This window comes from Podarcis erhardii (genome assembly GCF_964252035.2).
Source record: "Podarcis erhardii genome assembly, chromosome: 3".
In the NCBI taxonomy this organism is placed as follows: Eukaryota; Metazoa; Chordata; class Lepidosauria; order Squamata; family Lacertidae; genus Podarcis; species Podarcis erhardii.
The window spans coordinates 58,903,617-58,916,263 of NC_138507.1; the positions used below are offsets into that span (position 1 = coordinate 58,903,617).

General features: G+C 40.7%; 1 protein-coding gene across 7 annotated transcripts in view; it reads left to right on the forward strand.

Moving 5' to 3' along the window:
- Window positions 1-12,647, forward strand: part of LAMA2 (laminin subunit alpha 2) — a 374,353-nt gene that overhangs the window by 83,081 nt on the left and 278,625 nt on the right. For all 7 annotated transcript variants that reach the window (XM_081856105.1, XM_081856106.1, XM_081856108.1 and 4 more), the window contains exons 2-3: window positions 7,165-7,335; window positions 9,918-10,030. In XM_081856105.1, coding sequence (XP_081712231.1) covers window positions 7,165-7,335; window positions 9,918-10,030 — 284 coding nt within the window. The remainder of the gene's footprint in view (window positions 1-7,164; window positions 7,336-9,917; window positions 10,031-12,647) is intronic.

Consider the following 12,647-nt stretch of genomic DNA (forward strand, 5'->3'; position numbering starts at 1 on the left):
AAAGGGTATTTGGATTGCCCTGCTAACACCAAATATGTACGGTAAATAAAAGAGGAATTGCTAGTGTTATGTAGAATTTAAACTTAAAAACAAATATCCATTGGTAATTTGCTGTATTTTTTATTTGTATGTATGTTCTTAGGTGTGTGTATTTTGAAATGGGGAGCCAAGCTTTATTTCAAAAATGCCTATATAATTTATATTATTTTTAGAAGTCTTAACTGGGCAGGAGGGCTCATTGATACACTTGCAGTTCACCATGACCTACTGAAGAGGTGGTGGAGATGTAGGAAAAGAAGGCCATTCTAGCTTCTTAGAAAGCCAAATAAATAAAAGTAAAATTGTATGTGTGTAGGCTTTCACAAATCCATCTTACCATACTATTTGTTATATGCTAAATTAAATATGCTATCTTAGCATAGCTGTGGTTGCAATGACTACAAATGCAATTCAATCTGAATATCAAAGCAGGCATAAGGCTGGTACAAAGTAAAAAAGAATGTGAGGGAAAGAGAAGAGAGACAAAGTGAGGTTGTTTTTTTACCTGGCACCATCTTATTTAGAGTATCTTCCAGTTATTCTATCCCTCTAAGTATGAGGCAAGGTGGAATAGGACTACATATGAAGAATGTAAATTTTTCCATTGCCAGAAGCATCCAGAAATAGAGGGCAGCCAATCTTTCCTACTGTATCCTACCCAAATTGGCAACATAGTGTAACAATAGTTAGCAGCCAGCTTCTCTGACACACGCAAACTTTTGGGTAGTGAATAAAATTCCCTGTTTGATACAACAGCACAATAATCTTTCCATTGCTGACATACTTCCCACTCTCCCTTTGCAATATTCTGGTTGTCTAATTTATTCTTAACCACATCCAGGTGGATTTTGCTTAGGAATAAAGCAACGTTTTAATCAGTACTACGCATAGTATTGCTAGAGTGGAGTGGTTGTCGGATTGGTTCCAAAACAAATTGTTCCTGGGATGCCTTTTGTTGAGCTGCTGGTTCAGTTTTGTTTATTGGTCAAGCAGACAGGTTTTAAACACTAACAAGTTGTTGGTGGAAACAGACTAATGTGTTTTTCGTCGGGCGGGAAAACAAGCGACCAACAATCAAGCTTATTTACTTCTTGTGTCTTCCTTAAAAGCATATTTACATTTTGCCGACTCAGATGATAAATAAATTGTGGACTATAAATTCCTGGTGGATGGTGTTTTCATTGTGCCTTAGCATTTATTCATTTATTTTGCAGCCATAATTCAATCTAGAGGATATCACAGGCTTATAGGTATTTGGAGAAATGTGTTCGTTTCACTCCTGTATTTCAGAGATGCTATTTGGACGTGATGTTCCGAAATTACACAGAGGCAAATGAAATATTCTGATTAGCACTGAGTGCCCAGCACTATATCACAAGTGACTGTGAACATACAGATGTGACCTGTTCAGGAAAGACTGCAGTTCCAACTTGAAAACATTTAACAACAACAAAGCACACATACAAAGAACCAAAGAACACCCACCCCTTACCAACAAAGGGCTTTTATCCTTATCAGCTGTGTAGCAAATGTATTAAAATGCCAGCTCCAAGGCTTGGCAATCCATCAGCAGCAACTGCAGTGTTTGAGTTCATGGTAGGAGAGCTCATTCACCTTCTGCTGCTTTTGTGCTCTGCCTGCCATCTCTGCTCATGTATGCCAGCAGGGGGTTGGATATGACAAGGTTCCTTCTCTCCGAAACACTGGGACATTGACAATGTCTCTTTAATAAAACATCTAACAACCGTTGCTTGTGTTCATGCTGATAATGTGTTTCATTATGAGGTCAAATTTTGTTCTCAGTTAATGACATGTTGGCACAGTTGGGAGTGGTATTTTCTTCCAGACGATTTTGATGAACTGTTACAAAAACAGTCACGTGTGTGTGTGTGATTCTGTGTAAATGGTGCATGTATTCAATACTTTCTTTAAAATTACTGGAATTAACCAAACCAACTATTCAGGGAGCATCTTAATTTCATTTTAACTCCCTGAGTCTAGCATTTCTATTAAGAAAGAGCTGATAAATGCTTCCTCCAGAGCAGAAGTAGTATAGGTACATTTGTTCAGAGGTGGTATTTCCCCATGTCTGAAAGGAAAGTAATATTCTTTGTGGGGGGCATTTTGAATGGCAACCAATTGTTCCCCCATTTTAGATTTTATTGTTGCTCACTTCTTAGCAAGCCTGCTATCTCAACATGCTTCAAGACATAACACAAGCCAGTATATGGTCCTTTAGAAGTTTGCAAAGCACAAAGCTACTAATCAAAATGAAATTAAGAAATGGGTTCTTATGTAAAGTTGACATTCTCCTAAGTCACCATTAAATCCAACATGAAATAATGAAAGAATAAATGAGAATAGAAGTGTAACCCCTTAAAAGCTTATTAATACCCTCAATTTAAACATGTCTATGATTTAAAGTTCCCTGTCCATTTATAATAGCAGTTGGTAAATAGCAGTTAACATAAAGATGTTAAATAAAAAGATGCTTTCAAATGAATTTGAGAGATTTCTTATTGGTGATAGGCAATTCATTTTTGGAGGGGGAAAAGTGCGTCCTATAGGGCGAAGAATACGGTAGACACAAGTGTGCTGGGACATGGATAGAGCAATCCTATCCTGCAGTTTGGAGATACGTTGCTATGCTATGCCCACAAAATGGCCACTGCATTTTATATGTGCCCAGTGAAAGGCAGGAGGTAGAAACACATTGCAAGAAAAAACCCATTGCAAATATGGCTGTTGCAGTCTCAGAATCCTTGACAGAACTGCCACTGGCCAGCAGTGACAGCTCAAGGTGGAAATCATACCTTCAAGCCACCCCATGAACAGAAGGCTCCAACACACATTGGCCAATCTCAGAGCATGGCCCTGATGATACTGTTCCCCTGCAACACAATACAACACACACACACATACTATTATAATGTATATACCTCCCTATACCTGCAGGCCTCAGGGTGGTTCACAGGATAAAATCAGAATATAAAATCACAAAGTACATAATCAAAATAAAAATAACAACCCAATGACACCCCCCCCATACACACATTTTTAAAGGGCATAGGATGTTAATCAACCAAAGGCCCGGTTAAAGAGGAACGTTTTTGCTTGGTGGCTAAAAGTGCATAATGAAGGCGCAAGGCAATACCACAGCGTTCTCAACAATAATGATGACATCCTGATGTCATGTGTGCGATGTTGATGCCCCATCGCCCTTACAAGCTGGCACCTCTGTTGGAAGAGGAGTCATCTGGCAGTGACAAGACATTGTGATTCGAGGACCCGATCCCCGCTTGGGGAATAAAGACACGTGGACACAGAATGTAACGTTAATGGGTAAGGTAAAGGCCACAACTTTACTGATTACAGCATGTGAGAAGGTACTGGCTTAGGCATTGGACCACGGAACATTAGACTCCACCCACTCGAAGAGGGGTGAATCTGAGGAGGGGTTAACCACCAGGAGGGGGAGCCTGTTGATGCTAATCCAACTATAGGCTCTCTCATGATGTCACCGAGGGTCGTGACATCTCTCCTGATGTCACCGAGGGTTAAACAGGGTGACCAACCAGAGGTCTGCGTTTGAGCAGCAAGGCACACCCCAGCTGAGCTTCCCTATTGGGTGCCCAACTGGGGAGGGGCGTGGCACCAGCCCTGGAGTTGAAACGGGTTGAAGCGCCCCCTGTATGATGCGGGAATCGTCTCCCGCTCACAACCCCTCCCCTCCTGGAAGGAGGAAAGGCTTTCTCTTTTTTTAAAAAAAATAATTTTTATTAACCGGCAAATCAAATCAAATTAAATCACATCACATAAATTCCGAATTACAAAGCCAAATTTTAAATTTTGTTGGGGGGACCCATATTTCAAGATCCGAAGGGGGATTCTGATCATCATCTTGCTACTGCGTTGATGTCCAAATCAATCCAAATCAGTCAAACAGAGTTCATAATTCTATCCAGTCTTATCTTGCTGTTTCCACATCACATCTTGTTCATATATTTTCTCTTTTTTCTTTATGATCTCTTCTGATAGTCTCCTTAAGCCGATAAACACCAATAATAATCCTGTGTGAATTTTCTGTTCTTCCAATCCTCAAATTGAGATGGTTTCCATATATCATCACCTTCATAGATAACAGCGCTCTTTCCATCATTAATTACAGAACTGTCATTCTTAAGTCCCACTGAGGAATTTCACCCACAATATAAAAACAGCTCTATTTCTCTATTTCTCCTCTCAGACTTAAGTCCTCCGACAGAACTTCCCAATATGGCAACGGCATTTTTAACTGCGTCATTCCAAAGCTCTTATACATTCCACACTCTTCTTAAAACATGCTTTGGTTTGAAAGTTTCTCTCCACATAGCCTTAAATCCACAGCTTAAGTCCTTAAAACGACAATTCTGACTCGTGAGGGGAGGGGATTCTTGTTTAATCACATAAGGAAAGAAAGGAAAGTTTCCCCCCTCCCCCATCAGTCATTTGCCATACCGTATCTTGGCGTATCTTCTCATGTTTTATTCTTGTCTTGTTTTATCAGAGATCTCTTCTGTTAGCAGTCTTTACTCCCCCTCCTTCCTTGAGATATGTGCATTCCTCCATCCAAATTGTTTCTTTTGAAGTTCTTGCAGCTAGTGGCGCGGATCAGGGACGGCGTCCAGGAGTGCCGGAATCCCACAGGAGGGCTTTGTGCCTAGTTCCCCCATCCCCACAAATTCGGGGGTGGTATAGGGCGCAGCAGGCAAGGGCAGTCCCCCCCACCATCCTGGGGGGGGGGTAGGGAGGCTAATTACTCCCATCATAGCCTCCAAATTACCTCGTGTGGGTCGGAGAGATGTTATTGTCAGCCATCTTCCGATGTGCCCCCTAGTGGCCCCCCCAGGAGGAAAGGCTTTCTTATGGGGCCAATACCATCTACTCCACTCCTTGATAGGCCAACCATGCTGGGCAGCATCCTAGCCCCTTGAACGGCTGAAATATTTGCCAGAGGCAATGGTCATTTAGGGAGGTGGCTGGTTTAAACAGCTGACTGGGAAAGTGTGATGCACTCCCCGTGAGTTGCTCTTCCATTCTTGATTCCAGATTCCCAACACCTCTCCCCTCCTCCAGATTATAACAAAAACCAACAGGGCATCATTAGATGCATCTGCATATAATATCTAGTTTGTCCCTAAAAGGCTAGGGTGTCCTCATGGGGAAAATAAAATAATGCATTTCATGTGGGTTTTTGGAGAGTGTATGAGAGAGGATTAAGAGAAAGAGACATAAAGTACACATAGCTGTGTGTCTGTGTGCATCTGTTTCCTCCCTGACATTTTTTCACCACCTCCTTTTATATTCGTTCAATATATTTTTCCAACATCCCATACTGTAAATTCTTGCCTGCCTCACTATATTATGAGCTTATGTGATGTTCCCATTAGCTGAAACTATCTGTGGTGCACTTTAAAGCAGGCTGCTGGTCTTCCTGTTATGCCTAGATTGCTGGCTTTTATATTATTCATGCTGCAGAGCCTGAGGTTTTAAGTAAACCTGGAGGTGCTATAGCTTCTGACTACTCATTTGCTCTCTCAGTACTCAGTCTTGACTCTGTAACTCCCCTGTGTAGAGTCATAAATATATCTCAGTGGAGGGGGGTTTTTTTGGTGGGGAGGGAGCTACAAATTATATATACACTTTAAAACACACTAAAGCAGAGGTGTGTAATCTGCAAAAACCCTGGCGAGCTGCAAATTCAATAAAGTCCTGACTATTGATTGACTGGTTGTACAAATTGGACAAGTTAGCAGCTAATTGGGTGCCTTGCTTAGGCAATATGTTGAACATGGCTTTTAAAAGGAGCATTGGAGTCACTAACTTAGAATGTCAGAGGATAACTGTACCATGACCAAAAAGGTCAGTAATTAAATGGCACACAGGTTAATTGCAGGGACAGACAAGAGAACTGAGATGGGAGATCAAAATGCATTAATTTAGCAAGGGGAAAGAGGAGAAAAGCTTTGAAAATCTGTTACACATTCAAGCCCATCCTTGGCAATTTTAGTTGAGATTAGGTTTTGTGCTCATTAAAGTCTGGAGCTAGATTCAGGGAATACAGCCAGACATGGGGGTGGCAAACATTAGATCCAGCATAGCTCTCAGACACAAACCCACTGTGTTGATGTCTTAAGCTTTTCATATCCTCAGCCCACATGATCTTTCTTTTGTGGGAAATCTTAATATTTGATCCAACTTACTAATATTTTGGGATTTCCTCCTCCTCCTCCTCCTCCTCCTCCTCCTCCTCCTGCTCCCTGCTACACAACACACACAATGGTTCTACTTTTAATTGGAGCTGCGATATCTCTCAAAATGTGGACACTCAATAGGCTGAAGCTCCTGTTGGGTTTTGTTGCATTACATTAAAAAACAACAACCCTCTGTTAATTAGTTAAAATATATGTGGATATATTGAAAAGGCAACAACTGATCAATACAAAAAAATATTAGGGGCACAGAAGATGTGGAAGGAAATAACCTTTTCTTTAGCAACTATGGATCAGCAGTGATGAAACTGCTTGACTGTGCTACTAATTTTCTATTCTAAGCATGGTGTAGCATGCCCTGTGTCACATTGCTGAAGCTCAGCAGGTTTGGGTGAGATGCCCTGGGAACCTTCTGCAAACTGATATAAGTTCCATGATGGGAGAAAGGTGGAATATACAGTGGTACCTTGAGTTAAGTACTTAATTCATTCCAGAGGTCCGTTCTTAACCTGAAACTGTTCTTAACCTGAAGCACCACTTTAGCTAATGGGACCTCCTGCTGTTGCCGCCGCGCTGCGGGAGCACGATTTCTGTTCTCCTCCTGAAGCAAAGTTCTTAACCCGAGGTAATATTTCTGGGTTAGCGGAGTCTGTAACCTGAAGTGTGTGTAACCTGAGGTACCACTGTAAATGAAATAAATACAATAAAAAGCATGATCTTAGGGTCAGAATTTACTACAGCAGTTTAGGATCTACAGTCTATGTTACCAAATACTTTTTCTTCTTCTTTTACATGCATCTTAATTCCTGCACCAATGTGAATGAGTTTCTGTTTTATTACTGTGCCATGATGATGATTTTTCTTCTTCTTTCAGGTTTGTTTCCAGCAGTTCTGAACTTGGCTTCCAATGCTCTCATCACCACAAATGCTACCTGTGGGGAAACAGGGCCTGAAATGTACTGCAAGTTGGTTGAACACGTGCCTGGCCAACCTGCAAGAAACCCTCAGTGTCGGCTCTGTGACCTGCGCAGTAAGATTCCAAATCGTACGTGTGCAATTTTTCTTTCAGAATGTGTGTCCATCTAGCCATCCTGTCTAGCATCACTATTAATATGATATGCTTGGTTAAAATAAAGCACCTTCATAGCCCTGGTTATTGAATGTGTTGATTCATGCACACTGGGTCAGGTTTTGGACATGGGAAGGAAATCCATCAATGGAAGTATCTCCAGCATTTGAGAAACTTTGGGACTAGGTCAGAGCAAGTCTACTTCTTTTTTCCTGCATATACAGAAAGCATTCCATACATTTCCCTGGTTATTTTCAGGACTATCCTCACATGATAGGACATCCAATGACATCATTTGTAATACATCAGTCAGAGACTTGTGCCATGTCATTTTGTCCTCATGGGAGAAAACCCCAGAGAGAAAAATGGCTTCATCACTTGCTTATCCGTGTGGCTATTAGTGTCTCTACTAAGAGGGCCCTTTTAATTCTAATGTCTATTTACCAGCGCTATGGTCTTTTAAGCCTGTTAAGAACTGTGTACTTCTTCTGCAATCCAGTCTCTGTTGTTAGTCTGCAGTGCAGCCAGCCTTTAAAATACACGGCCTTTCACTACAATCTCATCACATTTTAAGGTTTGCAAAATGTTCATTTGCCACAATGAACTGTTTTATTTACCCAGAGATGGTCCTTTAATAAGAATGCCATGTAATGTAACCAGACTTTAAATGGTCCCCTTGGAATTTGTGAGTCTGGTATACCTCCCCTTAATTACTGTAGAAGGAAATGAACACACACTCCCCAGTTAATCATGTGTGAGCACAAATTAAAGACCACACTTTGATGGGTTGCCTGTGTGAGCTAACTCCCCTGTCATTCATCACTGAGGTTGGTCCTTAAGCCTGCAGTTCTATCCCATCTTTCCTGGTGGTGTATAGTATATTTTGTCTCTCCCCTTTTAAAATTGGGAATACATTCCAGCAATTAATCAGTGGTTTCAAATTAATTAAGATTAAACTTCCGTAATGGGATTACAGTTAATTGTATATTCATCTCTCATTCCTCCTTTTCATGACTAACCCTTATATCAATTTGACTTGAGGAGGCTGATAGCAAAATTTCCAATTAGACAACTTCTATCACTATCACCTCAGAGACCCAGGTTTGATTTACAGTTGATTTCTTCCCCGCTAAGATTTTTTTTTAGCCAAAAAAAGAAGATCAGACATAGTAAAAAAACAAAAAAAACTATTGAGAGCAAAGTAATGCCTTTCCCCCTGCTCTTGGTGTTTTATTTAAAAAATGTTGTTGATATGAATCCAATAACTCAATTCTCTCCCTAATTTTATAACACACTACTGTTAATGCTTCTAGAGCTATTGAATCATTTGATATTTGCATACAGTTTATGACATTTGCAGTTTTTAGACTGACACCTCCTATTCCTCCCACAACTGCTTTAATTGTGCTTTAGACATTCTGCTTTTTCACTTATGAGACAGGATTCCTTTCCTTCAGTGAACTGCTGATTTGAATCAAAGCAGAAGCTTATAAAAATTAGCACCCTGGCTCAAAAAAATTTTAAATGTGGTTTTTTACATGTTAGATCCAAATCATTGCTTTTATCTGTTGCTGTTATCCAAAAAGAAAGATCAGTGTGTACAAGGAAAGGCCCATCAACTGGATTGGGGCATGCATGTGCAACTGGACCCTGTGCACTTTGATATCCTAGCTAGATACCTGTAGCCACTAGTTATGAACTGTGGATGTAGTTTCAACGTTGTCCTGACCAAGATGTCTGCAAGAGACTGACAGGGCAATCATAACCATGTCTACTCAGAAGTAAGTCCTACTGAATTAAATGGAGCTTACTTTCTAGATACTGATTTACTGGAATTAGGAAAGGAAGCAGCACAACTTAAAGCACTGGATCTGGACCCTGATACCACTAAGCTTAACTAGCAAAACTAGTCATACTGCTTGAAAAATTATCCATTTGTCAGTATGACATGTCCACAGTTCACAACTACCACTTCTTCTCACAACAGCTGACAGCCTCATTGGGTGTAATTCACTGGGCACTGCTACTGAACATTTGTCATTCATTTCAATGGGCTGTGCATAGGAAATGTATTTAAAAATCTGATTGAAATTAATGAGAACTTGTTTCCAGAAACAACAGCCTATAGCCTAAGCATTACAACAGAGCATTGTGTTTTAAGAGGCCTTAGGAGTAAGAAGTATGGGGAATCGTGGAAAGATCATCTCTCTCTCTGTTTTAGCTGCATCTTTAATCTCTTCCTGATTATGTCTTGGAAATATGTTTCATCCCAAAGCTTTGTGGTGCATTTCTAAAGCTTGTGGTATGCTATTGCAAGCACTGGAAAATAATTTTATCCAGGATATTGTATGTGCCTCTCACACACTTCTTCTTCTTCTTCTTCTTCTTCTTCTTCTTCTTCTTCTTCTTCTTCTTCTTCTTCTTCTTAAATACTGCATGCAACAGAATGAATTTGCTGAGTCGGTTGAAATGGAATTTGTGAGTGAGATGGAAGCCAAGTCACATTCACTGCCAATTAGCTTCATTATTATTTTTGCATTTTACTAATGTTCCAACAGAGCGACACCCCATAACAAATGCAATTGATGGCAAGAATACTTGGTGGCAAAGTCCCAGCATTCAGAATGGGATGGAATATCACTATGTGACCATCACACTGGACTTGCGGCAGGTAACTTTTATGCTTTGTTTCTGCTGCTGAATTTTGGTGCCGAAATTTGTTCCTGTATTTCTACCTGTCTACTTAATTTTGAGCATCCAGATGTCAGGACAGGGAGCAGCATAAAACAAATAGGCGAAAAAATAGAAAAACAGGACTGTTACAGCCATTACAGATGGAAACAAGAGTACATCCCTGCCTGCAAAAGGTTCAAGGTTTAATCTCCAACATTTCCAGGTAGAGATGGGAAAGACTTCTGACAACACCTCCAATCAGTATAGATAATATTGTGCTAGAGGGACCAATAGTCTGGCTTAGTGCAAAGGAAGAAACAATCCTCTGTAAATCACATCCTCTATAATATATTGCTTGTGTGAATAGAACACTCACGTGAGCAGTTATTGGTGTACAGAGAGTGGTGGTAACAATGGCATTACTTTTTTTAGAGCACTTTTTATATACAAATATTGAACGTCTAGTGCTGAGACTGGCATCTAGAACATTGAAAGTTAATCTTTACATGTTCTTAGAAATGCAAAAAGATTACAACACACATTGTTGTTAAAAAATGGCAAATTGTAACAAATGTGCTTCCATGAAGCGGGCATAGTTCCAGTTTTCTTTGATCCAAGTAGGTCTTTGAAGAAATGTCATTGTGTTACAGGAAGCTCTGCAAGCTGTGAATCTTTTTTTTGGGGGGGGGGGTAGGAATTGAACCTAGTGTACTTGGAAAGCAAACAAGTCCTGAAATACATTTGCATTAGACTCTGTAGGAAGTAGCTTTAGGTTTCTCATCTCATCTCCTGTCATTCTTCTCCTTCCATGGTAAGTTTGATGAAATGGCAAGTGTATAGATTCTAGGAGGCTGTTATCATTTGATGTTCACAAGAATGCTGGATTGTGGCAGGTGTGCAACTAAGAGGACTTGGAGTGACAGAAGAGAAGTGGCTTTATTTCCCTTTAGCTAATGCAAATACAGAATATCTAGTTAGGTGCCAGAAATAACACACCGCGATGTTATATTTGCTCCTGCTGCAGCTCGGTATCCAAGAAATTCAAAATAGCTTAGATAACCTAAGAGGTTCTTCCCTTCCCTTTACTCATTCCCTGTGGAACATTATCACACTGACTCCTGAAGCTGCCATCTTGACTGCAGCATTGATCCCACACCCTGTGTGACAATAGCCAGAGCACCAGTTGATGGGGGATGAGAGTAGAGATTAAAGTTAAATGAAGAATCACGGAGTGTATTTTATTTGAAGGGGCAAGAAATAGAGCCAGTTACTAACATTAGGATTGAATAGGCTAATGGAACAGGGAACAAGGCATGTAGATCTGCTTAATAAAACCAGTGCAGAAGGAAATAAGATACTTGATATGAGGTGAGCTGGGATGTATAATCAACTAAGCTACCCCTTGGCAAAACTCAGCAGACCCTTCAGTTAACACCCACAAATCACTTGCTCTTCCCTTCCCGTGGAGAGTGACTGAGTCACGTATAGTACATTTCACAACCAAAATTAGCAGCCTCATCCTTCAACAGATCTGTGAGAGTTCTGCCTCTCTTACTACTAAAATTCTCCTGTGTCTTTTTTAAATGGTCTTCTCACTCTCCCTGTGCTGCTTTTGCCCTGGAAAAGGGATCAACCTGGGCTGACTCCTCTTCCCCAAATTCTTTTCACAACCTCCTTTGTCTTCAGCTATACTCAATGAACAAGTATCACAACCCTCATGAACCCTGTTGCTTCTGAAAGACCAGGTTTATGACATCCCCGCTTTTCATAAGAGCAATCTTCCCAGGGTCCTCTTCTGTCTGCCTCAGCAAGGTTCATAGCTTCTTGGCCTCTCTCCCGAGTTATTTGTGACCTCATTAACATAACATCTGAAAATAATTATATTAATGGCCCACTTGCTAATCCACTTAAGCCCTAATATAGTCACCAAACAGTTTCTCCAAAAAATAGGTAGTAAAAACACCGTGGTAATTCAGAAGCCCAAAATCTGAAGGGAAGTTGTCACCTCCCTTCCCAGTAATGCCTACCAAGAGCTTCTTCTCCAAAGGCCTAAATGCTTCATCTGTTAAATTAGGCTGCTGCAGCAAAACCAGTGCTACCTGTTAGCTGCAAGAGAGCTGCCCCACTAGAAAAGATCAGGGATGAGTGGAAACTGCAGAAGTCTGGCCTTTGCACTTCATGTCAACCTCTTCCTCACTGCTACACTTGTTTTTTCACCCTATAACTCCACTCACACCCTTTTCCAAAATACTGTGAGGTATGTTGTGTAGCATAACATTGATTCCCAGGGAATGTTGGGAGAGAAGTTGCTTCTGATGGCTTAAAGAGGAGCTTCACTGCCACCCTCAGTAGTGGCACATTAAAAAATATAGTGAAATAACGATAAGCTAAAAAGGAATGGTCACTGCAGCAAATAATCAACCCTACCCCCCCCCGGCCAAAAAAACAACAACCAAAAACAACAACAGAATGGCATTCCAAATTATTTTTGGTCACTAGGAGAGAATCCACAAAATCAATGATTGTTATGTCTACTTGCTTGGCCTTAGAATTTCAGAGATCCCCCAGAGCAAGTAATGCTTCTTAGGCTGGAAAAATGTGCTGTGGCCAATGGG